This window comes from Empidonax traillii, unplaced genomic scaffold (genome assembly GCF_003031625.1).
Source record: "Empidonax traillii isolate 1590-97213 ecotype Southwest subspecies unplaced genomic scaffold, ASM303162v1 scaffold103:size1334136, whole genome shotgun sequence".
Lineage (NCBI taxonomy): Eukaryota > Metazoa > Chordata > Aves > Passeriformes > Tyrannidae > Empidonax > Empidonax traillii.
The window spans coordinates 1,043,818-1,071,557 of NW_020955296.1; the positions used below are offsets into that span (position 1 = coordinate 1,043,818).

At 36.7% G+C, this 27,740-nt stretch overlaps 1 protein-coding gene across 1 annotated transcript; it reads left to right on the forward strand.

The window, feature by feature from the left end:
• The first annotated feature begins 325 nt into the window (after positions 1-325).
• On the forward strand, positions 326-21,277 carry CPT1A (carnitine palmitoyltransferase 1A). The gene is made up of 18 exons (XM_027882223.1): positions 326-338; positions 384-537; positions 1,116-1,287; positions 4,423-4,524; positions 5,223-5,360; positions 6,252-6,329; positions 6,999-7,106; positions 8,144-8,231; positions 10,702-10,897; positions 11,880-12,068; positions 12,958-13,063; positions 13,710-13,826; positions 14,614-14,778; positions 15,493-15,627; positions 16,287-16,439; positions 18,059-18,163; positions 19,443-19,535; positions 21,026-21,277. The coding sequence occupies exons 1-18, from the start codon at positions 326-328 to the stop codon at positions 21,110-21,112; spliced, it is 2,199 nt and encodes a 732-aa protein (XP_027738024.1). The 3' UTR covers positions 21,113-21,277.
• Positions 21,278-27,740: the final 6,463 nt, after the last annotated feature.

A 27,740-nucleotide genomic window follows, 5' to 3' on the forward strand; every position in this document is an offset into this window, starting at 1 on the left:
CTGTAAGTAGCAATCTACATAAGCTACAGGGTATCTTCAACATCTCTTTCAAAAACATAAGCATATTAACAACAGCCTTAGTACAGTTTTATTATAAAGCTAGCTATGAGAAGGACCATTTAAATTGTAAAAAAAAAAATCTTGATTCTGATTCTCAGTGTCTTGTTCGGTAAGGGAACTTGAAAGTTCCTTTAATTCTTGATATTATTGTGACAATTTTCGGTGGTAGTCAAACTTAACTAAATCCATTCCCTACTCCTGAGATAAGCATATGTAAGAACTCCTTGGATAAGCTTAACTACTTGTTTAAAACTAAATTACTTAAATGTCTTTCCATGGTAATATGAAGTCAACCACTTTGGTATGAAAAAAATTATGTGAAGGCTTTTCTTTCCAGAATGGAATTATCACCGGCGTTTATCCTGCTAGCCCATCTAGCTGGCTTATTGTAGTTGTGGGTGTGATGTCAACAATGTATGCCAAAATTGATCCTTCCTTAGGAATTATAGCTAAAATCAACAGAACACTTGATACAACGTAAGTAGACAGAAAAGTTACTGTTCCTTTAAAGGGAAATCAGTTTTATTTGCAGCTACTGTTAAAGCTATTCCTGTTAAAATGTATCAGTTTTGGGATAGTATGATTGTGACAGGGTAAACCAAAGAGACAGATGTATGAGGGTATGAAATAGGTAGGTTGTTATACCAGTATTACTGCATTGTTTTCTGGGTACTTGGGAAGCTCATTTGGCATCTTTTGTGGCCTTTGATCTTTATGTAGGAAAAGGTGTTTGGAAAGAAGCTTATGAAAAAGGGGTAAGCAGGCATAAAGCTTGCGCAATGCCTGCCTGTAGTACCATTAAACTTTGTCCAAGCTCACTTGGCCCCGGCAGATGAACCTTAGGATTAAAGGGTGGGCTCAGTTCCGCACACACTGTGTCTCACCTAAAAAATCCAATGCGCAGGCTGGAAGGTGTAAAGACCTTCCCGAGTTCTTCGTTCACGAAGACTGGCCATTGCCTGGCCATTACCATTAAACTTAGGTTTGCAATATCACCTTCTCTTTGGAACTTAAACAGACATTAACTGACATATGCTGGCTTTTGTTTTAAATAGTGGCTACATGTCAAACCAAACACAGAACATAGTGAGTGGAGTACTTTTTGGCACAGGGCTGTGGGTTGCCCTTATTGTCACAATGCGCTACTCTCTGAAAATGCTGCTTTCCTATCATGGTTGGATGTTCTCTGAACATGGCAAGCTTACTACAGGCACCAAGTTTTGGATGGTAAGGATATGTTGTCTTCCTGTTTCATCTTAACTTCTGTCTGATTTGTATTCTAAAAGAAGATCTTGTATTTTTTTTCCCTACTTGTGTTTTCTCTGTCATGGGACAGGAGGCTGTTAGGTAGCTGTTTCTACTAAGGCACCCTTCTAATGCTGTAATTAAACTATTTATTGTGGCCTTATAGAAGGAAGAGTAAACACTTCAAAAATAACTTCTATATTTGCTAATTGCTTGGGACCGTGTGACTGAAATACCTACTTTTTCTCTGTGTGCAAAAATTTGGCCTGCAGCACCAAAGAATCTTGTCTTCACAGAAAGTGCTACCCCAATTCTTTGTTGAAATGTTAGGATTTCTGGTCATCCATTATAAAATTATTCTTATGCTTGAAGAAAATAATACTGAATATGTTTTCAACTGATTTACTGGTATGCCTCCAAAACAAGTTAGAGAAGAAGCATAATGTGGAGGTGGCTTGTTATGCAGTTTTCATATAGGGGCAAGATGAGAGTGCTATGTCTCCTGTGGATTATTGTGGTGCTTTCGAGAAGGATTCTTAAACGACGTGATAGGAAACATAGATATAGGTGCTGCAAGAGATGAAGTGGGGTTTTGCTAATTGGTCTAAGTAGTTTCAACTCAGTTTTGCCAGTATGGTTGTAGAAATAATTGAAGTACCATACTGTGACAAAACTAGTCTCTGCAGCCTCAAAAATTAACTGATGTGTGTTAAACAAAGCACATGTCATGATTTACTATGAAATATGTTCAAGAACAGGTATCCAGAATGGTACACTGAAATAGAATTTAATGTTTGTCTCTTACAAATGAAATTTCTAACTGATGGTTTCTCCTGGAAGCGATATCAGCCTCGTGACTTGAATTTGTACAGTCCAGAGGCTCTAAATGGTAAGGTTTTCTGTCAATTGCTTGAAGCTTTAGCTGCCTTGGTTTTCAGCATGTCCTACTGAATAGATATTTTAAAGCTCTTAATATTGCCTTATCGACCTTAAAAGAGTACGAACTGTAATGCTACTTACCGTGCTTTGTTGCATATTGTATTTATAAATTTCTCCTATCATATCTGTTGCATATATATTTTGGTGTGTATTATAAATGTTTCTGGAATACAGAACGCTAAAGGTGTATGCCCAGCAGTCTCATTTATACTTACTATGAAGATTTATTTTAAGATCTTATTCTCTCTTTAACTAGACCAAACAAAAGAGAAGACTGATCTTACTAGTAAAACAGCTCCATCTACCTTAGCTTTCCAGATTTTTATAATAATTTATATGATGCTGTTTTCTGTTCAAATAGCCATACCAATCTGAAACCTGAGCTCTGATTTCAGTCACAGTACAACGTGATTTTTTAGGCTGGTTGGAGGTCTGGTGACAGTTCTAATGAACATATTTTGTCTTCTAAAGTCAGATTTCCTGTACCAGTGGTAAGGGGAAAATCCAATTATTAGTTGCAGTTTTAAAAAATTAATTAAATTATTTTACCTAATTAAAAAATAGTAATCATATGTGAACAGATGCAACATATGCTAGAATGACATTATTTGCTCTATCTGTATATGAAATCAGATGTAATGAAGTGTATGTGTCTGTCAGATCAATTTAACGGTCTCAAACTTTATAAATTTTCTACTACAGTTTTGCTTAAGAGGTAAATACTGTGAAATCTGTTTGCTGATTTTTGTCAGTTGAGCAGGTATTCTCTGTCTGAAGATAACTTTAGCCTTTTCTGGCTTAAGAGTTCTGGAATAAAATTGTCCCCAAGTATGCAATTAGATTTTCATATGGAAAGCTGAGCTTTTTCTTTCCCACCTGATTTCAAATTTGTCTTGTCACGAAGCGCAAATAGATTTTATTGGGCAGATCACTGTGGTGCATCCATGTTCATCTGATGGCTCTGATACAGACCCATTTGCAGGGAGATCTTTCTTGCTGGTGATACTCTGCAATTCTTAAGAGTTTTGTATTGCATAAAATAATCTCATCTAGCAGTGCTGATCAAGGAAATTGAGAAGGAAGAAACACTCTACATTTTAACTAATAGTTTTGTCAGTTTAACAGGGTCAGTTGACAGAAGGGGGAAGTTTTTGGAATTTGATAGTGAAATTACATCCTCTGTTTTCTTCTGTCTTTAGTCTGTTGGCTCATATACAATATATGACATAATATATTGGACCGAGATTATACATTCACAATAACGGTTCCACTGGATTGCTGGGATAACACTTAACCTCACTTTCATGCTGAAATAGGGTGACACTGTCAAAATCCTTTCACATGTAACTTAGAATTTGCATGGTTTAGACTTTCAGCCTACTGTGTGCAGCAACTGAAAAGTAGTTGTAGGCAGAAATGCTGCTTCTGTTTTTTGTCTCCTGTGGAACACAGAAGGTGCTGTAATATCTGAAGCTAAGTCATCTCTGGCTTTTTTGGTTTGGGTTGTAACACAAGCGCTGAATATAACACTGGCATGCTTGCACAGTTTGATATGTTCAAATCATGTAGTAGACTAGTTGAGATACACTTATGCTTGAATTAATTCCCTATAATATCAGTCCTCTTATTGATGTTGAGCTGTAATTTTGGAAAACACTAAACCATGATACCAAAGCATAATTAGTATTTTTGAAGGTGGCTACAGTTACCTAGAAACCTTGGCTGAGTGACAGTCTTGATTCCTGTTTCGAAGTGCAATACAGGTATATTTGTAGTATCTGCTCTGTAGTGCAGTAAAAGATCAACTGGTAGACTTGGTTTTTTAATCTTTACAGAGGGAAATATATGAAGAAAAGAAGTTCTAAATAACTGTCTTTATTTTCTACTGACATCAAGATATGCCATACATAAACAGCAGTACTGTCTAATGATAAGAGGATTGACTGGAAAGTCAGAAATTATTATAACCATCTTTGTCCTCCACTGACATGTTGTTTAACCTTTGGGAAGTTAGTTTCTGTCAATGCCCTTTTTATTTGTGATAAATATTCTAGTTTCCTAAATTTAGTACAGTATAATTTACCACTGAAAAGAGCTGAGTTACATTACACTTTTACTCTGTCGCTTTTCTTTTGCTGCACCTAATAATTTGTGGTGTTTATTTTTTCTTTTCCTCAGGCCCTTGTAAAACTGTTCTCAGGACGTAAACCCATGTTATACAGTTTCCAGACATCTTTACCACGATTGCCAGTTCCAGCTGTTAAAGACACAGTCAATAGGGTGTGTACATTCACTGATTTATTTTATTCAGTAGCATTGAATCCATATTTAGATGGGAGGGGTTGCCATGTCTCATAGAAGTATTGCATGGGTGTATTAATATTGTATAATGGATTCAAACTTCTGCATAGACATTAAAATAAAGGCTGTGACAAACCTCTGCAAATGGTGACAGTTTGAAGCCAGTGTAATTCATACTGGATGGCATGAAGTCAGGTGTTGTAAGACTATGCCACAAAGTGGGATTTCCAGGGTTTTGGAGCATACCACTTCTATCTTCCACAGGTTGAACAGGTAAAGATGTGTGTTATGACACACAGCCTTACAGCAAAGTCTGTGAATATGACAGTATGTCACAGAAACTGAAGGTTTCATTTTCAGAGATGAAAAAAAAATCTGTCTGCTATGTACTACTGAAGAAGCAGTATATCTTCCCCTCTTGAGTGGAAAATGTATCTTTAGAAAAGTAACCTCTTCCACTTGTGTTTTGCTGGAAATGTCTGGAAAAGTATCTTATGTTTTGAAATTTGCAGCAGACATTTAGAAGAGCATATACTATTATTTTAGAAACTTAGTATTTCCAGCCTTGTGGGTTGAGACTGGATAATGTTTGTTTACTGTTAAAATGCTTTAATAGGAATGATGAGAAGCTACTTATTTGTTCCTGTACTGATGCTGATTCTTCTCCTGTATTCTAGTACCTGGAATCAGTTCGGCCACTAATGGATGATGAAAAGTTCAGAAGAATGGAGGGTCTGGCCAAAGATTTTGCATTTAATTTGGGACCAAGGCTGCAGTGGTATTTGAAGCTAAAATCCTGGTGGGCCACCAATTATGTGAGTGTATAAATAGAAGGCTCAATTGTTCAAATGACATTATTTGTTCCATGTTGCCCTTTTTGGCTTAAGATTCACTATTTCTTAAATGTAAAAGAAGATAATTGAAACTGCCTATTATTTTTTAAAGTATGTGTGAGATCACCTGATTTTGCACATAAATAATTTGTGTGATTTGGTAAACAGTGTGGTGAGTGGAACTTGAAAAAATGAATCCTTATTTTGTGTTGGTTATTCTGGAGCAGGTGATTTAGCTTTTGCTGCTAGAATTGTTTTTGGAGTCTGTTTATTTACTTGTTGAGCTTGATAACTCAACAATGGGTCTGGCTACGCAGGTAGTTTAGAAGAGTAATTAAGCCAATTTTGTAATATAGAGCAGCTGAGGCATATAGAAGAAAAATAAAGAATTGTAACAATATTGTTGTTGCTCTGTTCTTTCTTTTTTCTTATTGGGTTGGTTTGGGGTTTTTTTTTACCAAAAAGAAGACCCAAACCTCACCATCATAGTGCGAACTGTGACATACTTCCTTCGTAATATATTGTCCAAGCATATATCTGTACCCAGTAGCCTAAGCTGTCCTGGCAAAGGCTGCAAAGCATTCAGGAGATCTGATACATTTTAAAATATTATCTTGAGGTCATGACTTCTTTGGAAGCTTATCAGAGAGCTATAGGTGAATTTAACTTAACTCTCTCACTGCTTTTTTTGCTGTTTTCCCTTAAGTTTGACAGAAATTAGGGAGGTTTTTGTTGTCTTTTTTTTAAGTAGGGAGGCAAATTAGAAGTTCCTTCCTGCTTCTGTACAGAATGTTGTCTTGTGGAGCCATTAACATAAAAACAAACTGTGGAATTGATGAGATTTTACTGCTTTTGTTTTCCTTCCTCCTTCAGGTTAGTGACTGGTGGGAAGAATATATCTACCTTAGGGGACGTGGACCAATTATGGTTAATAGTAACTATTTTGCAATGGTAGGTAAATACTTATAAACACCTTATGTGTCAGGCACTGTATCATTTCTGCCAGGTGTCTTTGTGATATCCTCCTGCTTAGAAATCTATTGCCACTTAGTATGTAACATTCATTTTTCTTTTTTCTATATATAGCCTGCAACCAATGCCTTCAGGTGCATTCAGGTACTTCAGGTACTTGAAGTACTTTAAGTACATCTGTCTTAATAACAAACCTAGCACATCTGCCACTTTGGCAAACTCATGCAGTAATTACTTACACAGTTTTGTGCTTATTGCAGCAAGCAATCTTTCAGAAGCTTCCCGTAGAACTGCATGGGTAACACAATTCAAAGGAGCTGGGTGCTCATACATGCAAATGTCTGTACAGGAAGTGAAAAAATGCGACGGTCTTGGATCAAGTTTTATGTAGCATTGTCTTTTCTGCTACAATGATTAACAGCTGTCCTGTATGTTTTAATACTGATGCTGTTTAAGAAGATAGTGATTGCTGAACAAATTTAAGTTTCAAGTCATCAACCCTCTGCATTAGTGCATTTCATATCTTTTGAAGCCTTGTATATATTGTCCAGAATAAATTTGTAAGCATTTGGATGAAAAGTACTGTCAGTGGCGTTTCTTAAATAAAGTCTGGTAATCATTAACTTATGATTCTTATCTACTTCACAGGACTTCCTTTCTTTATGTCCCACAACCCTGCAGGCAGCTAGAGCTGGTAATGTTATCCATGCCATCCTGCTCTATCGGAAAAAACTGGACAGACAAGAAATCAAACCAGTATGTATATCAATTTAAATGGCTTTTTATCTCTTTCCAGTCTTCCAGTGAGAAGTTGATCAGTGTTCAGAATGGGAGAGTAGAGGAATTCTTATTGTTAGAACTATATGTAAGATGTAACTAATTTTTGTGGTCCCATGTCTTCTTGGTTATCTCTTGAATTACACAGAGGAAGAAACTACCAACTATCAAAAATACTGGATTCTGTCATGCCAACTAGTTGCAGTATTTGAAGTTAGCACTGTCATTACCCAAAAGACAAATAGAGACTTGTATTTGCCTGTGTTAAGTATTCTGTATAACTGATGTTATTGATATGTGCTAAGCCTGTGATGGTACTTCTGAGCCACTGAAGGATGAAAAGTCTGTGATATCACATGGTGTGAGCACGAGGGGTTGGGACAAAGACTGGAGGCCTCTTGATGCCAGGAGTGGGCCAGTGGGAGCTTAAGCATAGATGGTGATAAAATCCTGTGTTGCACTAATTTCTAGGTAGCAAAGATAGGCAAGGTAAATCCCATCCTGAGTTTCTGTTGTGTCCATTGGCTGTGTATCGTGGTGAACAAATGTTGTGGAAACAATTAAGCAGTTTTGTTCAAGGTCATGGTTAGGATGTGGTTAGCTGTATGTAACTACAAATATGAGAAATGTGAACTTTAGTTCCTACACAGCCATAAATAGTTTTAAAATAAGAAATTAAGGGGTAATGAATGTTGCATATGTAAGTTTTGCATCCAGACCAGCCATTGAGAGGTTTTTTGGATTTCAGATGCTAGCTAGCTTCAATCATCCCTCCTGAAGGGTGAGCTTTCAGTAGGAAGGAAAAAGTAATGCTGCTGGAATGTCCGTGGAATCTTCCACATTTAGTTCAAGAAAAGAGGATGAACAGGGAGGAAAAAAACCAAAACTGAGTCGATGTATTATAAATCTTATTCTTCTGTAGCCCGTCTTTAATCCGATCCTTGTTATTTTCTTTGCTTTTTTAATTTTCTAATTGTATATGCAAAATTACATTTTAACGTACATTTGTGTCACAGATTCTTCTGCTGGGATCTACTGTTCCACTTTGCTCGGCTCAGTGGGAAAGGATGTTTAATACTTCTCGTATCCCAGGAGAGGAATCAGGTAAGCAAAGCCAGCCAAGGAAAATAAACACTGTAATGGAATTTAGGGTTTGGGGTCTCTTCTGCCAAAATCCCATTTTTCCAGCTAAAGATCTGACTGACACAAGTATACATCAAATACTCTATTCCAAGAATCAGGAAGTAATGAATTGTTATGGAGTGCGTAGAACTGCAGAATTCAAAACAGAGTTTCTGAACAAACACAGGGGTGTGCAAGGATCTTCATCTGACATTTGCTGTACTTACATGTATGTAGTTGGATAAAGAGGAATTTGGATAAAGGGGAAAAGTGGCACTGGGTAGTGGATACAGCAGTAGGTGTATGTGTCAGATAAGTACTTTGCTCTCAGTTCTGCTGCTGCTCTTTGCTAGGTTATTGAAGAATTTTCTTCCAGCTATGCCTCAGCTTTCTTTATCTGCAAAGTGAAGAAAAACACATCCCTGATATGATTACTCCCTGTCACTAATTAGTAGCTTTAATAGACGAGCGAGGTTGTAAATCTCTATTGGACATCTGTAGTCTATGAGCTGTTGTTATTTAGAGCACTTCAAGTACTGAGAGTGCAACCCTTGTCCTTTCCCTATCGTCAATAAAATAAGAGGTATCAATGGTTTGCATTTAGCTTTAGATTTGATGTTCTTTTGGTCCAAAAATAAGTTTTGCATGAAAGTATAGAAGTGGCTTATCCTAACTAACACCTGATTAAAATACATGCTGTATATCTTAGTGATTCTCCTCAGTTTCTCCTGATTAAAGTATTTCATATTAACTGGAGTCAGTATCATAAAAATTGCCTTACTTTTCTCCTAAGCACTTCACATTTTCTATTTTACTTTTTTGATCTGCTTTGTTTCTGTTTTTCTAAAGAAAAAACAACTTTGTCATTCTGTGTATGGATATGTGAGTTACAAGGACATTTTTCCCACGTTCTCATGAGTACCTTGATTTCTTGCCCCCTGATTTCAATTTTTCTATGTATAGTACAGTTCCTAAGGAAAAAAAAGCAAAAAATCTATGGCATGTCTTCATATAAATTGATGGTAAAATCTTATCCTGTCACTTGAGCAGTTATTTCATCTTCATGGTTTTTAACAAAACATACTTTGGAGTGAACTACTTCTAAGACTGGAAGAGCCTTTATGTCTTTTTGTTCCCATTTTTTCATAGGAATTCCATGCAGCATGTTATGTACATCTTCAAATGTACCTAAATGGTTTCTTGGACTAGCAAAGTGAGAGGATTTTTTTGTTCTGCAACAAATGTGTATTCCAGGTGCATAAATCTGTATTTAGGCATATATAATTGCCAGGGCTTAACAACTACTATGAAGTCAGTTGTTGATATAGATGACTGGTAATCTCAGTTTTGCTTTTAACATTCAAGAGGTTGTCTTTTTAAGTATGGACACATCAGGTACAAGTACTTGCAGTGTCCTGACTCAGGTTGGGATTACAGAAAAACTTGCCTCATTAGCTGATTGCTTGGCTGCTTTCCCACCACCACCCACCTCAGGGGTATCTTCTCAATTCACAGACTGTTGTATTAATGCACTTGACAGTTGGAGTGATGCTTCTGCCAGGCCTGTAGTTGGCAGAAATGCAACATGGATAGCTAGAGGCACGATTAGCATAGTGCTGCTTCTGATAAGGAGATGGAGCATACCTACCAAAACCTCATGACTAACTGTGAGAACAGCCAAAGTAAAGGACTCTTGTTTCTCAGATCTCTCAGAATTATGATTTTTAGGCTCAGCCTTCATTTTTGACATCATCTTTCTTTACCATCTCAGTAATGGCTCTTTTCAGATTCATAGGGAATATAACAGTTCTTTGGGGTAGTGAAGGAATTCAGTTAACAGTTTTCATTAGTTACAGGCTTTTTCTGTCTGCTTTAGAAACCTTCACCTGTGATTTGATACAATTCCTTCATAACTAAATTTAGGGTTATCCCGATTAAGCCATATAAATAATAAATTGAGGGAAAAATTGTGGATCAGTTTTCTGCTTCACTGACATCTATATCTGTAGTGTTCACTCTGCCTCTACCAGGATAAATATGAACAAAAGCTTATGGTGCTAAATTTTGGCTCTCTTAAGACTCTCCATAGATTGTACCATGAGTTGTCTAGCACTTCAGTGCAGATGATTTAGAAGTATCTTTCCTCAGACTCATCTAGCATGTTCTTTTGCTGACTGCTTCATCAGAGTACACTACTGGTGCTTAACTTTCAGATAGATAAATACAGATTTCGTTGCTTAATACTGGCCTCTAGTGTGGAAAGTGGTGGTGCTATGTGTGCAAATGATTGTCAGATCTGGGTATTTGACTGTTTCATGCAGGAATATTTGTGGTGAAATAATGTGGAATGCTGAAATAACTAGCAGTGCATGCAGCAGGCATTTGATGTTATTTAGTGCATTAGTGTTTTGAGATCTCAGCTTTGTTTTCACATAAGTGATTGCAATTCTAGATACTCTCCAGCATGTGAAAGACAGCAAACACATTGTTGTGTATCACAAGGGCCGTTACTTCAAAGTGTGGCTGTACCATGATGGCAGACTCTTGAAACCCCGAGAAATTGAACAGCAGATGCAGAGAATTCTTGAGGATGATTCAGAGCCTCAGGCTGGTGAAGCAAAACTTGCAGCTCTTACTGCAGGAGATAGGTATGGTGGTTATTATTTTTAAGACAAATTTAGTATTTAGGAATAGTTGCATAACATGCTAATTGAGTACTGGCTTTGGAATTTTAAAATAGTCTGTGGTCAGTTGCTTTATACATTGGTCACTGATTTTGTGTATAGCTGATGTGTAACAGTGCTTCAGTCATTTGTAACTATGTGGAGTTGAAGGAATTTTGCAGTGACAAAAAGTAGTATGGATTACTTATCTGGAGAAGTTGGTTTAATTGTGGTAGTCAAAAGAGTGGTAATTGAAAGCTTTACAGTGCTACACATGTTGGACTGTTTGAGCTTTATGTCTACTCTCAGATTCATCGGCATTTTAAAAAATAACTTAAAAATTATGATTGAGAATTCAGTAACTGTTACTCATGCTCATGACTAGCAGTATGTACTCAGTTGGTTCTAGGTACAAGATCACTGAGTGCAATTAAATTGTGGCAAACTCTGTCAAGTTGTTTCTGGATGAGAGAGAAAGAGCTGTGGATTTTAATATACTTATGTACTAGGAGTACTTCCTTTTGTTCACTTTGTGCTTTAAAACAAACAGATTTTTTCTTTTCATTGGGAAAATCACACAAATTTAGAAATAAACATGGTTCAGCCATATAGAAATTACATTGATCAGGACTTCTTTTGCTTCGGATTTGTTGAACTTATTTGTTGACTTTTATAAGAGTCCAGACTTTTTAGGTGTTGTAACAATGTTGATTGCTTTCATTATGTGCAGAAATGTTGAATTTCTGATGATTAAGCTTTGCACATGCGTGATAAATTGAATTGGTTCCTAGGATTACACTGTATGAGTATTTTCAGAACTTTTCACTGCTCGTATAGTTTAAATAGTGAAAAGTAGTTGTGTCAAATTCCATAAAAATAGGAGGAATGTCTCACAGTGATCTTCAGGGTGATGATACATTCACACTTTTATGTAATCTGGCTATAAACCAATTATTTTTTTTTACAGAGTGCCATGGGCTAAAGCTCGTCAGGCTTATTTTAGCCGTGGAAAGAACAAACAGTCCTTAGATGCTATTGAGAAAGCAGCATTCTTTGTGACATTGGATGATCTCGAGCATGGGTACAAGGAAGAAGATCCAGTGAGGTCACTGGATGCATATGCAAAATCATTAATACATGGCAGATGTTATGACAGGTGCAGTATTGACTCTGTGGAAAATGCCTTCTCTTTTTTAGAATTTGGCTAACACATGCAAATCAGTGACGTACAAGTTGATAAATTTCATAAAATTCATGAATTGTTTGAGTTGGAGTGGATTTTCAAAAATAACTAATTCCAACCCCTCTTGAAACGGGAAGGGACATCTTTTGCTTCATCCGATTGCTCAAAGTCCAGTCCAGCCTGATGCTGAACACTTCTAAGGACAAGAAATCCACATCTTCTCTGGACAACCTGTTCCATTGTCTCACCACCCCATTGTAAAAAATATTTCTCTGTTATGATGCATCAAAATTTACCCTCTTTCAGTTTCTATCTGTTGCCATCTGTCCTGTCTCTATGAGCCATGGTAAAAGGTCTTTTTAGATTTTCTTATAAGCCCTAAATAAAATATGTTGGAAGGCTGCAAGAAGGTGTTCCCAGAGCCTTCTCCTCTCCAGACTGAACAACCTCCCTTGCTGGAAAATCACCTCCCTTGGCCTGCTGGCCATGCTGCTTCTTTAGCTGACCAGGACATGATTGTCTTTCTGGGCTGCGAGTGCACATTGCCAGCTCATGTAGAATTTTTCATCCACTGATATCCCCAAGACCTTCTTGGTAGGGCTGCTCAATCCATTCATCCCTCAGCCTATTGATACTGGGCATTGGCCTGACCCAGGTGCAGGGCCTCATATTCGGCCTTGTTAAATTTCATGAGGTTCAAATTTAGGTCTATTTATTTAAATAAAATGTTACTTTAAAAAAAAAAAAAAAAAGTTTGAGAACTAATGTATTTGAATGTGAATTTTGGAGAGAGATGAAGTTACGATATAAAAATGCTTTTGAAATTTATGAAGCCGTAAGGAAATACTGATTTCTTTCGTAGGTGGTTTGACAAAACATTCACTCTCATAATATTCAAAAATGGCAAAATGGGTCTGAATGCAGAGCACTCCTGGGCAGATGCTCCTATTGTTGGACACCTGTGGGAGGTAGGTGTTTAATACCAAAAGCTAATGCCAAATACCAAAAGATAATGTGGCATGGTCTGTGCAACAGTGCTGAAGATGAGCAATTACTTTCAATCCCTTTCATTCATGTCGCTGATGAGTGATCAGGAGTCTGTGTCTGTAACAATTGTAGAATTTTAAAAATACCTCAAACCCTTGCTTAAAAGGCCGCTGTCCTTTGAAGGACAGCATTTTAGTGAGCATAGATGTCTTCACAGCAAAGCGACACAGCTTCTGATCTAACGAGAGTGACTTGACAATGCAGTTTAGATTGTCTCAATGGAAGAGACTTTTATTTTTTGACTGGGTTTTTAATTGAAACATTTGATTAACTCAGTAGGAATTAACAAAATGCATCAATGTAATTGAATAAGTGTTTGGGTATTCTTCCCACTGATATATTCCCATATATCGGGTATTCTTCCCGCTCAGAACCCAAGTAAAAATGCCTTAAAATAAGAGGTAAAATGGAGGACTTCATTTGCAGTTGTTTTCTGTATTTGGAAATGGCTTGGATATTGAATTTCACTGTGTACTGAAAATAGGTTATATTGATTTCACGATGAAACCCTAATTCCACAGCAATACGTATTGTGTTGCAATTCTGAAGAAGTATCATTCTTTGCAGAATGTGATGGCAACTGAATATCTTGAACTGGGCTATTCAGAAGATGGGCATTGCAAAGGAGATACCAATCCAAATATTCCTCTTCCCACCAAACTACAGTGGGAAATTCCAGAAGAAGTAAGTACAGAAGAAGTGGTTTGAGGAAGAAGCTTCTCTTTTCCTAAGCAGTCATATCATTTATGTAATTACTGGTAACCCTATAAATCAACCATAAATTCCTATGAGTCCTGTAGGGATGTGTAGGCATTACTCAGTTTATTTATAAAGTCAGGAGTTTTTTAACATCAAGCTTTCTTGGTTGGCAGTATATCAAAAAAAAAAAAGTGGCTACCTATTTTAAATAATAACTGTATTAAAATTAAGTGTAAGTCGCTGAGATTTCATTATTTTTGTCACAACAGATACTCATCTAATAGTTCCCTGAAACTACCTGTCTTTTTTTGTGTTCAAAATTCTGTATACGTGTCTAATAAGGTTTGTTTTTTCTTTTTTTTCCTGGAGTTCAGGAAAAACTGTCACTGCCTATTTCAATTTTGAATTAAAAATAATATTTGATGATGTATTTAACTAAGCACGTATGGCAGCTTGGAAACCATACATCTATTGCATTCTATATCTGTGGGTCATGCTTTTATGTTCTGGTGATCTGAACAGTTTTAATGCTGGTGTGTTTTAAAGTGTCTTTTTTGGATGTGTATTGACTTAAAACATTTTTATTAGCTTTTTGAATTTTAACTTCCTGGCAAAAATAGCTTCTCTTCTTTCTCCACAGGGAAATTATTTAGGTAATGATGTTTCTGACATGCATAAAGGCAGCATTTCTTATTTATCAGTTAAAAATACTTGCCATTGAATGCATGTGTATGCATATAGGTGTGTGTAATTATTTGTTTCTTTATTTAAGTGTCAAGAAGTGATTGAGAGGTCTCTGAGCACTGCTGTAGCTCTGGCAGACGATGTGGACTTCTGTTCATTTTATTTTGGTACTTTTGGAAAAGGACTAATAAAGAAAGCAAAAACCAGCCCTGATGCCTTTGTGCAACTTGCCCTGCAGCTTGCTCACTATCGGGTAAGAACAGACTTTCTGCCTTACAGAATCTCATTAAATTGGGTATAAAATGTTTGTGGTTAAAACATGTGACTGGGTAGAGTAATCTGCACTGCTTGTGCAAGGTTATTAAAGACGTTCAGTGGAAATTGATAAAAACCCTAAATGGATTACTAGCTGGAAACGAATGCTCCAAGGGTTGACATATTGACACGTGGAGATCTTCCTCTTCTTCTTAGCTGGTCTATCATTAGGCATTTGGGACTTGAAAGAAGATATAAAACTTCTAGTAGCTGTGTTTATAATCTAAACAGTGTTATAGTTTCTTTTAGATTAGAGTCACACATAATCCAGTAATCACGGACAATCCCTAACAGGATTAACAAAAGTGTCTACCTGTGTTTTCTTCTGCTAGTTCACCTTTTCTGTAATGGGCTTTCAGGAAAGACAGTGTAGCAACATTCTGTTATAAACTGAAAAAGACTGAATATAAAATGCAAAGAGTAGTCCTTGCTGGTGTGATTGTTCTATTAGTGCTACTAATTACATGCTGCTAATCTTATTTTTGCTTTCATTATATTTGGGTTGGAGGGCTAATGGTAGGCTATTAAAAACTTGAGTTGAATTTGTGGAATGATTCGTATCCTGTGTGGTTAGCTTGGACTACTGATTGAGAAAGGGTGGCTAAATCTTTTAATTTTAAACATTTAAGTTCTTATTTTTTCCTTTTTCAAGGACATGGGAAAATTTTCTTTAACATATGAAGCCTCTATGACACGCTTATTCAGAGAAGGCAGGACTGAAACTGTTCGTTCATGCACTGTCGAATCATGTAAATTTGTTCAAACCATGGAAGACCCAACTGAAAGTGTAAGTTCATGGTGTTGTTGCCTTATACAATTGGGAGAGTAGGTTTAGATTGGATATTAGGAATAAATTATTTATTGTGAGAGTGGTGAGACTTTGGAACAGGTTGCCCAGAGAGGTTGTCGATGCCCCATCCCTAGAAGTGTTCAAGCCCAGACGGGATGGCGCTCTGAGCAACCTGGTCTAGTGAAGAGCGTCCCTGCCAATGGCAGTGGGGTTGGAATGAGATGATCTTTAAGGTCCCTTCCAACCCAGTCATTCCATGATTCTATGGTAATTCATAAACATGTGAGTTACCACTAGACAACCATATAAGTCCTCAAATAGTTTTTAAACACTTGTAGTGATGCTTTTGTGTTTTGAGGAAGGAAGTGCAGCATAAGGTAATTGTCCACGTTTTCTGTCAATATAGCAGACATTGTAGGCCATACCAAAAGAACTTAACCATTAGCTACAGTTCTTGAACTCCAGGAAATTGTGATTACTTGTGAAATTTTTGTGACTTGTAAAACTCAAAACATAGATTTGTAGAACAAGTAATTTCATACCAGTTAAGCTTTCCTTTTTGAGAGGAAGCAGGAATCATTCACAGGAAGTAAGTATTAGTTCCTCAACCGAGTTCACTTAACTGATTTTTTTTTTAACCTTTTTTTCATTGTTAGAATGAAAATAAGCTGAAACTCTTTCGGCTTGCTGCTGCCAAACATCAGCACTTATATCGTCTTGCCATGACTGGTAGTGGCATTGACCGCCATCTGTTTTGCCTTTATGTCGTGTCCAAGTACCTTGCTGTAGATTCTCCTTTCCTTAAGGAAGTAAGTGACTTTTATTGATAAAAATTCATTACAGTAAAAAATTCTTTGTTTAATTAGTGTTTTGCTGTGTCTGCTTTACATACCTGTAGAACTCTGTTTTTTCTAAGAAAAAAGGTAAAATTGTAGGTAACATTTTTTCACATCTGCTGAGAGATTGTAAGTTTCATTTTGTTTTATGTATACACTTATTAATAGACCTATAATATTGCTTTCAGGGAGCTTTGTAGTATAATCACCTTGAATACTATGTGCAGTTTTGGGCACCACAATGTAAAAAAAAACATTAAGAGAGTGTCCAAAGGAGGGCACCAAAGATGGTGCAGGGTCTTGAGGGGAAGCTGGATGAGTGGCTTGGTTTGTTCATCCTGGAGAAGGGGAGACTCAGGGGACACCTCATCACAGTTACAACTTCCTCGTGAGGGGAAGAGGAGGGGAGACACTGATCTCTTCTCTGTGGTGACCAGGGACAGGACCCAAGGGAACAGCCTGGAGTTGTGTCAGGGGAGGTTCAGGTTGGATATTAGAAAAAGATTCTTCACCCAGAGGGTGGTTGGGCACTGGAACAACTCCCCAGGGAAGTGGTCACAGCACCAAGCCTGACAGAGTTCAAGAAGCCTTTGGACAACACTCTCAGGCACATGGTGTGACTCTTGGGGTGTCCTGTGCAGAGCCAGGAGCTGGACTCAATGATCCTTGTGGGTCCCTTCCAACTCAGCATATTCTGTGATTCTCTAATAGTACTTGTTACTAAGAATTGCAAGAAAGATATAGTCATTATTAAAAAAAATATTGTTTGCTTGTGGTTATTACATGTTTTCAAGGCAACACAGCAGAAGCTGTGTGTTTTGACTCAAGAATGTTCTTTGGGAACTGTAACAAAATCACTTTAAGTTATTATGAGCTAAAGGAGCTGTATATGATGGTAATGTCACAATTTAGTACTGTGAAATATTTATTACTTTATTTTTTTTTTTTATTTTTAATTTTATTTTTAATTTATATTTATATATTTTTTATTATTTTATTATTTATTACTAGACCTTAAGATTGGATTTTATAAAAATAATTACATTGCACTCTTTCTTTTTTTCTGATTAATAAAAAATGAGTTCCAGCTTGCCTCAAAATTAATCTACTCACATTTGTCTGCTTGCTCTCCTAAATGTGACTGGTGGTTAACTCAAGAATAAAACAACTTTCTACATCTTCCACAGACTTTCAAGATACATATGTATTGTTAGAGATTTTAAAAACTTCTAACTTGATGTAGTATCTTACTGGGAATTGAATATGGCTAGTCATGATCTTGTTAAAACAAGACCTGTTATGCATTATTTACCCGGCTGTCAACCAGATAATCTTGTTTGAAGTAGTATTAGTATTGAAATTTTATTTTATTCTCATAAAGAATTGACATGACTACCTCATATGTTAATAGTTTGCATATCAGGACAAGTTTACCCGTTTCTTTTAACCTTCTTAATTGTTCATTCCATTGAAATGGGAACTGGAGTTATCCTTAATATTGCTTTGAGTGCTTTATCTTAACTAGTTTTTGAGAGTTCCATATTTTTAAACATGCGTTATACTTGTTTGCATCTCTTTCATATCTAATGAAGGTTTTGTCAGAACCTTGGAGGCTGTCAACGAGTCAGACACCACAGCAACACATTGATCTAAAGAAGAACCCTGAGATGTTAGCTTCTGGTGGAGGCTTTGGACCGGTATGTTTGCTAAACACAAGTACCCATTAAAAAAGAGGTTTTAGTTTCAATATGCCAGTTTAAAAATTTCAGATCTGTAATGCCTTGATGTTGCCCATCAAGGTGCAACTTACGCTTTTAAATGCATGTGTTTAATGCTTTGCCGTGATCTGGATGTGCTCAGAAAAATCTGTGTCACCTTTTTCTGGTATCCCACTACAAAAATGGATTATTCTTAAGGAAATACATAGTTACAGAATGTGAAATGGGGCTCCATGGCAGAGAGATCTGATAAAAATGGGGCTTTTATCACATTAGCTGTGCCCAGAGCTTCTGTACATGAGGAATTTCTAGGTCTTTTTTTATTTTGTTTTTGCTAATTGCACATTAACTGATCCCTTATTATTTCTTCATTCCTTTAATTTTCCTTCCTTCCGTTGTCTCCATTTCCAAATAACCCTGCTTATATTTCCCTGAATCACTTCTTGTGTTCTTACAAGAACTATGCTTTGGTTTGCTGAAGTAGCACAGAGATTCAGTGCCATCAGCTTGTTGAGTTTAGGGGTCTTTTTAAGCCTTCTGTAGCAGCGATGGTAAGACAATCAGGCTGCTTGGCGGCAGTGGCAACAAAGAGCTGGAAGGTTGTGATCCTTTGAGTTAGGAAAGAGACAAGGAAGGGTGACAGCAGCATAATTTGTGTTTACTAGGCATACTTCGAATATAACATCAGACTGAAACTTGGGACGGTTAATGCTACTAATGCTGGAATTGGATAAGCCCTCTGCTCATGATACAGGCGTTCAGAATCGTATATTTGCTGTAGAGTCAGGTGACTTTGCCTTTGGGCAAGTTTTCATAATACGAGGCTCTTCCACTCCATATTTATGTATCATATTTGTTCACATTGGCAGAATGATCCCATGTTTAGGTATACAAGTGAACTATTTTATTCCTTTCTGCTCGTGCACTGAAGATGTGTAGCTGCTTAGGACAGACCTTGATAAGAGAAGCTCCTTGAACAAGTATTTTATTTCAAAATACCAAAGCTGGGAAATGTTAAAGACAAATATTCAGAAAATGTTAATTTCACGCACTTCAGATAAGACTGGAACTATTCCTCAAGTGGAAATCAATCTTCAAAAATTATCCATTAAATATGGAATCTTGACTTTTGCTTGAGGAGAAATAGCAACTGATTTAAAAAACTACACAGTAAGAACTCTTTAATTATGTATAAGTTGATTTGGGAATGGAAGGAAAAAGAAAAAGTTTAGAACTTGTTTTCTCTTTCTTCCCATAGGTGGCTGATGATGGTTATGGTGTTTCTTATATTATCTTGGGTGAAAATTCCATCCATTTCCATGTCTCCAGCAAAATATCTTCTTCTGAGACGGTAAGAATCAATCCTTTCCTATGGTTTAATAAATCTGTTCTGATACCTGCTTATAAAACTGTTCTATTCATTGTCTAAAAAATTGTGGTAGAAGTTGCAACATACTGTTATAATGTGTTTTTTCTTTCTCAACATATGCTGTTTTTCTGGGGGTTTTTATCTCCACTTCTATAAATCTAATAGCTTCCTCAACCAAGACTACCATATTCTCTTTCACTTATACTTTCAAGCATAAAGAAAACATGTGGCCCAGGGTCACCTTTACTCATGTGTAGTTCCCTGGAACTCATTTAAAATTACTTACTGTTTATGTGTCCCATAAACAGTAAGATGGGCATGTCTTGGATGTTTTTTTATTACAGTTTTGCTTTGATTTGTCTCTGGCTGCAGTTGTAAAGACAGAGTAAAATGTATGCTCCCTATTTAAGTCTTCTTTGTTTAAATAATACCGAAAGAAGCTGGCCCATAAGTTGTAATCTGTGCTTGAGAAACATAATTCATCAAAAATGTATTAGAATAACACCCTTTATTAGGATATAGTAGATGTCATCTATTCAGTATCCTGCTGTTGTGGAGGCCTGCCCTGAGTCAGCTTCAATTCATCCTTCCCCTTTATATTTTTATGACTTTAGTTAACATGTTGAGTTCGTTCAGGGTTACATAGCTGAACTAGTTTTCCTCTTTTGACCGTAACTTGTCCAAGAGACCGTGGTGCCTCTGGTTAATTATTAAAGATTAGGAAATACAACTTTTTTTTTTTTCCATGGTTGTTATTGTTCTTCAGATACCTGTTGGCTTGTGCTTTAATTTTCTCTCTGTTCTTTTTACTTACTAGTCAAGTCAAAGATCCCTGCAGAAAAGGAAGCATTTAATGTGTGTGGCCTTGATATTAGTAGGATCTCTGTAGTAGGTCTTGTAATGTAGCTGAGAATTTATATTTGTAATCCTAACTTCTTGTATCATTCATCCAGCACTTAGAATAAACAGAACAAGTTCCTAGTTTGTTTACACTTAAAAAATTGTTGTTTTTATTTTCAATTCTTTATGAAATGTTTCAGTGGCAGAGGAATCATGATTTTGATAGAAACTCAAAAATGTTCTTCTGATCTTTTTTTTGTGTTTCTTGGTCATTAGTAATACATTTTCTGAACATTCCTTTGTTTTCTGAAGATTAGCTTTTGCAAAATCCTGTATAAAAAGCAATGTCAAAACCCAGTGGTTTTGAAGTAACGGAAACCTACACATGCATCTGATTTCAAAAGGATATTATCTCAGTTCTGTCTGTAGGAAAGTAATGCATAATGAACTCATTAGTCAATAATAGCATAAACCTGGATTAATTTGTATAGTATTGTATGGTAAAATACCTGCCCAAATTCGATGAGCTCCAAAATAACAAAATGTTAAAAGGTTTCTTCTTTTGCCTGAAAAGTAACTGTTAATTGACAGTAGAAGTATTTGATTTTGGGTTTTCTTTGTTTGTTTTTAAGGATTCTCATCGTTTTGGAAAAAACATCCAAAAAGCAATGGTTGACATCATGGGTTTGTTTAACCTCAGTAAAAACTGTACAAAGTGAAACGCTTTCTTGGTGCCAAGCAATCTCCTCTTGTTGGGATGAAAACTCTTCTGCACAGTGAACTAGAGCAAGGTTTGTCAAACAGTAGCTGGCGAAGAAACTGGTCAACACTTTTTTGATCACCTGTTAAGACTTTAGCAGTGTATTAAATTTTTCTTTTTTTTTTTTTTTCCAAGTAGTTTGGAAGAGTTTATTTCCATAAAAAATTACTTTTGAAATCTTGTATGTTTATAGGGCTGAAGCGTAGTATCAGTGCATGAAGTCATGTATATTCTAACTTCTACAGTTTTCACTTAATTTGTATACACTTGCTTTTTTTTTTTCTAAAAGTAGTTTACTTGTTTCCAGAATCAAAGGGATAAAAGACACTGACTTAAATACTAGAAAAAATTAGATTTGCTGTTTATTAATAGCAGAATGTTCTTCAATGTATCTGCTGCTTTATGTAAATGAGTTTCAAAACTTGTGGCTGTTTGCCTTGTTTCGTTTTTTTTTTAGAGGTAAATTTTGGAAAACATACCAAAAAAAATCCCTGCTACCACCCACTTTAGCATACTAAGTTGTAAAAAATTTTATGGTTTTTGAAAAAAAAAAGCCAACCAAACAAACAAAACAACCCAACAATTGGGTAGTAAAATGTGTCACCTCATTAGCAGGTATCACGTTTTTCTGATTGCTTACAGGCATGTTTGCGACGCTGACCTTACTTCTGTGTAAATAAATGGACCTGTGTGCTTGTTCATGCAAGTGCCTTAGAACAACAAAGATCCTTAATCCAGGAAAAAAGCATGTGCTAGGAGTTGATTTTACACTGTTTTAGTGGTGAAGGAAGTGAAGTAGTAAGTAATGTAATGTTTTCAAATTACAAGTTAGGATGATGTGGCCTAAGGAGACTTGAATATGTTGCCATATGGTGCAGTTAGGTTTAAAGGTGTAATGAAATGCTCCCATCTTAAATAGAAAGATCAGTCCCTATGAAGTGCAGGGCTAACTTTGTTTCAGATTTACAGATATTCACGTGTTTGTGTTGGTGAATGGTATTGGTGGTCACTTGAAATAAGAGTTTCTCTGTCCTAGGAATTGTCGATGTAATTAAATGTAATGTGTTGGATAGTCTACAAAGCAAGGTTGTCTGTGTAGGCAATTGCAATTTGCCTCCTTTCAGCCTGGAAGGACCACTACCACATTTCCAAACATCTGCATGAGAAGGGCAAATTCTTAAAGCCGTGGAAAAAACTTCAGAATGGGGAAATCATGGCTTTCTTAAACCCTTCCTGGGAGACGCCCTTGATCAAGTAGTTTCTAAAGGAATACAAGGGGGGACGGGAAAGCTATTTCGCTCAAAAAGAAGTGTGATGTTTCCAAGTGCAGAAATAAAATGGCTGCTACCAAATGGAGTAACTTTGTGCATGATGCTTCTCTTCCCCAGGCTTTATAGGTGTGGTAACTTTTTACATCCTTGCAGTGTAGTAAAGTGTACTTGTTAACACCACAATTTTTTTATTTTTATTATTTTGTGTAAGGTACATGGTGGTTAGTAATAGAGTGAGTGGTGCTCCAGAGCTATGCTGAGTTTAAAAGGTCCTTAGGGTGGATATAAAACTTCTCATTAGCCTTTAAATGTTTTCTGGCCAGTATTTCTAATTTTCTGTGCCTCCTCATGTTTATTTTTACTCTGATCTAGCTATTAAAACACCTGTATATGTATGTTTGAGGTGGGAACCCTCAAAGATCCAAGATGCATACCTAAGCAACTGCATGCTTACAAAAATGTAGGAATACACACCAGAATTGATAAAAAACACTCATTATTTGGTTAGGGTACAGTACAAGCCTTACTGGGGATGGCAGGCCTGGCATTTATCAAACTATTGCAACAATTTTATAGTGATGGATTTTTGGAGCTGCAGAAATAAAGCACTGGGGGTTTGGGGGTTTTTGTTGTTGTTGTTGTTGTTGTTGTTGGGGTTTGGTTTTGTTTTTTGTTAATTGACCACTGACCAATCTGTGCTTAAATTACCATTAGGGAATAATAGCTTTTAGGATTTTCTTTTAAAAAGAAAGGTTTAGATTTGACTCTCAGGTTTTAAATGTTTCTAGTGTAATTGTAGTTAGTGCAGTTATCAATGCAATTTTACATTCTTGGAGAGTAACTCTAATTGGCACAGAAAGCTGTTTATTGTAAATGTTTAAAACGTTTTGTGTTGTTAAATGTATCTCTTTAAATTTTGGAATAGATCATAATTTCCACAGATAATATTTTATTTCTTTTTCTTTGAAATGTCAGCAGCGTGTAAATAAAATATGCTTTTTGGATGTAAATCTTAGAAATCCACAGTGAATGTAGGTTATTAATAAATAATTTAAATCTTGATGTTCAATATTGTGTACATACAGTAAAACTGCTTGAGTTTTTTTTGCTCAAAGCCATAGGAATGTAACTGAAATTGCTTATATTTCAATGAATCTTCTAGTACAGTGTACTTTATTGTAAAGGAAAATGTTCATATTCCAGTAAAACTACTAATTTGTTACTAAAACCTTGAATTGTTGATTCTCAATTAGTGATTTAAAAGCTCAAAGTTGGGGTTGAGTTCGTGGTAAAAGTCAAGTTGGATAATAAATTTTCCTGTTTATTAAACTGCATTATGAATTTGTGAAATACCTCAGATGTGTATTTTTCAAATTTTTCTTGGCTATTTCATAGCAGAAATTAGGAAAGCATTAAGTCCATGTAGAGGGTACCGTTCTTCAGGATTAATTCTGTTCCCAACTGAATATTCTTGAAAGGCTTGAGTCTTTTGAAGAACTAGGAAAGTGTGTGCATGACCTTGAAAATCATCGTTCTAATTCAGCCTTTGTACCAATTGTTTTCTCATGTAAAATATATTAATTTAAGCTAGAGGGTTTTTTTAATCTTGTTTAGTTACTCTGCATCTGTTGTTGGTTATTTACATCTGTCGTGGTTTGTCTCTATTTTCTACTTTCTTCTGTGACTTCAAAAAATGAAATAAAATTTCACAATTACCACTACTTTGTGTTTACTACAATGTTTAACATCTTCTGTATCTTTTTCCCATCTCCCTTGTTGCGGTTTCTGGACTGGCAAAATCAGTGCTGTTAAATCCAGTTAGGAACAGTAGCGGACTATTGAGTTGATTTGAGCAGTGATTTAAACACGTCTTGCTAGTTAATAGGGAGTGTGTTAATGAACAATTCCCTTTTTCGGGTTCACCTCTGGAGGTTATCTGGTCCAAGCAGCTGGTTGCCCAGGGCCACATTCAGATGACTTTCTGAGTAACTCCAGGGATGGAGATTCCACACGCCAGTGAAGCCAGTGTTCGTTCACTCTGACAGTGAGAAAGTGTTGCTGGATGTTCAGAGGGAAACTGCTGAGTTTCAGTGTTTTGTCCTGTCACTGAGCACTGACCCTGGCTCTGTATTCTTTGCACCCACCCTTCCGTTTTGTATCTCAAGGCTGCACAGTCCCACCTCTCTCACCCTCTCCTTATAGGAGAAATGCTCCTGTTCCTTATTGATTTTTGTGGCCCTGTGTTGGACCCTCAGCAGCCTGTCCATGCCTCTCCTGAGAAGTGCAGAGCTGGACACAGCACTCCAAGTGTGGCCTCACCAGTGTTGCGTATCGCTTCTACATGGATTAGGACAGTTAACCTCTACCTCGGTACCAGGGTCCTGGTTAATCTTTGACTCCTTGCAATGTGGGATAATTTCCAAGGGAATTTAAATAAATACAGAAGGAACAGCAACAAAAAAAAATCCCCCCAAATGCACCCTGGTTCTTAGGCCATGCCTGCGCTCTGCCACTGCCCCTGCCTGGGCACGGCATTCCAGCACAGACCCCGCTCCATTAACATTCTGGTGCACATCTGGGGAAAGGTGAATTGCCTGGGGTAGAACCGAGGGTATGCCCTCTGTTGAAGCACCTGGGATGCCCCAGGTAGGACCTGTCACCTCACCTTCTGCCCTGGACACAGAGGTGGGCAATGGGAGGGCATCCAAAGCCTTCCTATCCCCCACTGCACAGGTCCTAGGCCAGTAGCGGTTGATGCGTATGGGCAGAGAGACCTGAATCTTCGGAGTACTCTCATATCGTGGTCTAGTTCAGGGCCCGTGGGGACCTTCATCCTCCCAGTGTTGCCTTAGCCTAAATCCAGAAATAGTAATGATGACAATGCAGGTGGATATTGGCCTGTCTTTTTAATGGTGACCTTGTGTTACTCTGGGTAGAGGTGCTTTGGCTTGTATTCTTGGCAACTGGCAATAGTAACAGCGAGAGTACAGATAAGGTTTGGTCTTAGTGCCCTGCATATCCAGGGAAGTGGTCACAGCACCAAGCCTGACGGAGTTCAAGAAGCTTGGACAACCTTTTCAGGCACATAGTGTGATCCTTGGGGCTGTCCTGTGCAGGGCCGGGAATTGGACTCAGTGATCCCTGTGGATCCCTTCCAACTCAGGATATTCTATGATACTGATACAAATTTAAAACAGTGCTATTACAGCTAAGTGTACTACGTGATAGAGGGGTTTTTTTGACTACTAAAGCCAAATAGCAAAATTTATTTAAGTTTGAATGTTGTTATTGTGTTCTTATGGTAAAAACAGATTTTTTTATATTGGCATTGGTGGCCTGTATATTCTGAAAGTTAGATTCAGAACCCAAAAGCATTCTCCCAGCATTCTGTTTTAAAGTTTCTCAGTTACATGTTCATTGGGGTAATCATCAGTATTATATATATCTATGTGTGTTGTCTAGTTAAGAATATTTAATTCACTTTCAGATAGAAGAACTATTCAAAATACTGAAATAGGAGATTTGTCTTCAATGAAAAGAACAAATACACTTGATAGTCTGCCAAAGACTTTGGAGAATCAGATACTACTTGATATAAGATCAGTGATAAACAGTGGACTTGTAACAGAAATATTTATTCAAAATAGTCCTGTTCTGAAAATCTTTATCTGGAAATTGCAGTAATGAATAATTCTGTTGGAGAAGGATTGGTATCTAGTCAAGACAATAGTTTATGCACTGCAAATGTAGGAGAGACTTTGTTAGATGGCTTTAAGTATCCACTTAGCATTGAAAATCAAATTACAGTGGTAAAAGTTGAAGTACATCTTCACACAACAGCTGTGACGAAGATCTTGAAAAGTACAAGGAAGTAAATCTTTCAGAAGAAGCTTAACATATGGATTCAACCTTGTCTACCTTCAAATTGTGTCCACTTTCCCCTGTAGCAATGCTGCATTAAAATTTCAGTTTTCCAACTTCAAACATTTTCTATCCTGAAGGAACAGTCAATGAAAATGTTGAAATTATGCCAGTAATATTAAGTGAAATAGGAATTTTATATATTCATGTTTATTTGTGACTTAAACATTGGAAATTGCCACATTAAAACTTGTATATGGGGTCCACATAATGATTAAAGTCATGTCTTAAACTTTATACTAGGACAAACTTAGTAGTAAATACAGAAATAAATTTCTGGTTTATATTGTCAGAAATAGCATACGCTATTTCAGCTGCAGAGGGTTTTGTCCATGTTATAAGCCATATTTTAAAATGATTGGGTAGTTATTTTGCTCATTAAAAACCTTACCATGTCACAAATACATCCACTTTGGTTTTACATATTACTGTCTGTATTAGCAACTGTTAGACAATTGTACAAATGTGCAAATAGGATAATAACTTCTATTCTTTAGTTCCACAGCTGACACACTTTTTAGCTTCAAATTTATAATCCAAAAGAGTTAAAAAGTAATTTATTTGCAACAGTAAACTGTAGCTTCTATTGTTAAATCTCCATGGGTAAAGTACTTTTGTAAAAGGGAGGAATCTCCCATTGCTTACCACATCTAGCAGTTTTTCTGTGCAGTTGAAAGTTACGTTAGAATTCTAAGTTGGATCAATTACTATCTTGAAAAGTCCACAGCATAAAACTTCTTGTGAGGCTCAGAGGACCAAATCCACTTGCTTAATGCAGGCTATCCATATGTGGAATACCTGTGTGTCCTTGCATCTTTAATTATGGCCATAGAATATCTGAAGAAATCTCCAAATTCTAAGTTTGCATTGCGTCTGCTTCTAGAGGGGCACTGAGGTTTCCCTCGAGAAGCTGTCTTGAAATAATTGAGCATACCAGTTGACTTCCATGTAAATGTTATGACAAACAGTGCTGGTCTCAAATTTAAAAATCAAGGGCATTGAAAAAAAAACCCCAAAACTCACAAAAATCACTTGGTTGAAAAATAGATCTGATTTTCCCATGCAGTATCCCCCTGAGATGCCAGGCTGAAGCCAGGTGGAAGCTTCAGGGCTGCCTGTGCAGGAAACCTTCTAGCACATAAATCATCTGCACTGCCCAGCCCAGTGGGTCTTCCCAATGTCATTTCATCCTGAGATGCTTGAAGTGTTCTGTTGACAGTTACCTTGTATGTTTTGGTTTTCTTTCAGATTTCTCCTTATGGTTATAGTTTAAAAGTATCTCTGGCCTGGAAGGTTGTTTACACACATTCTCAATATTATCAGTAGTTCTTTAATAATTGAGACCTTCAATCTTTTGAACTGTTAATAGGATTTAAAAGACTAATGGAAGCCTCT

Coding starts and splice junctions, on each gene's coding strand:
- CPT1A (XM_027882223.1), top strand. Junction 13,827..14,613: donor AGTGGGAAATTCCAGAAGAA/GTAAGTACAGAA, acceptor TCTTTATTTAAG/TGTCAAGAAGTGATTGAGAG. Junction 16,440..18,058: donor ATTCTCCTTTCCTTAAGGAA/GTAAGTGACTTT, acceptor TATCTAATGAAG/GTTTTGTCAGAACCTTGGAG.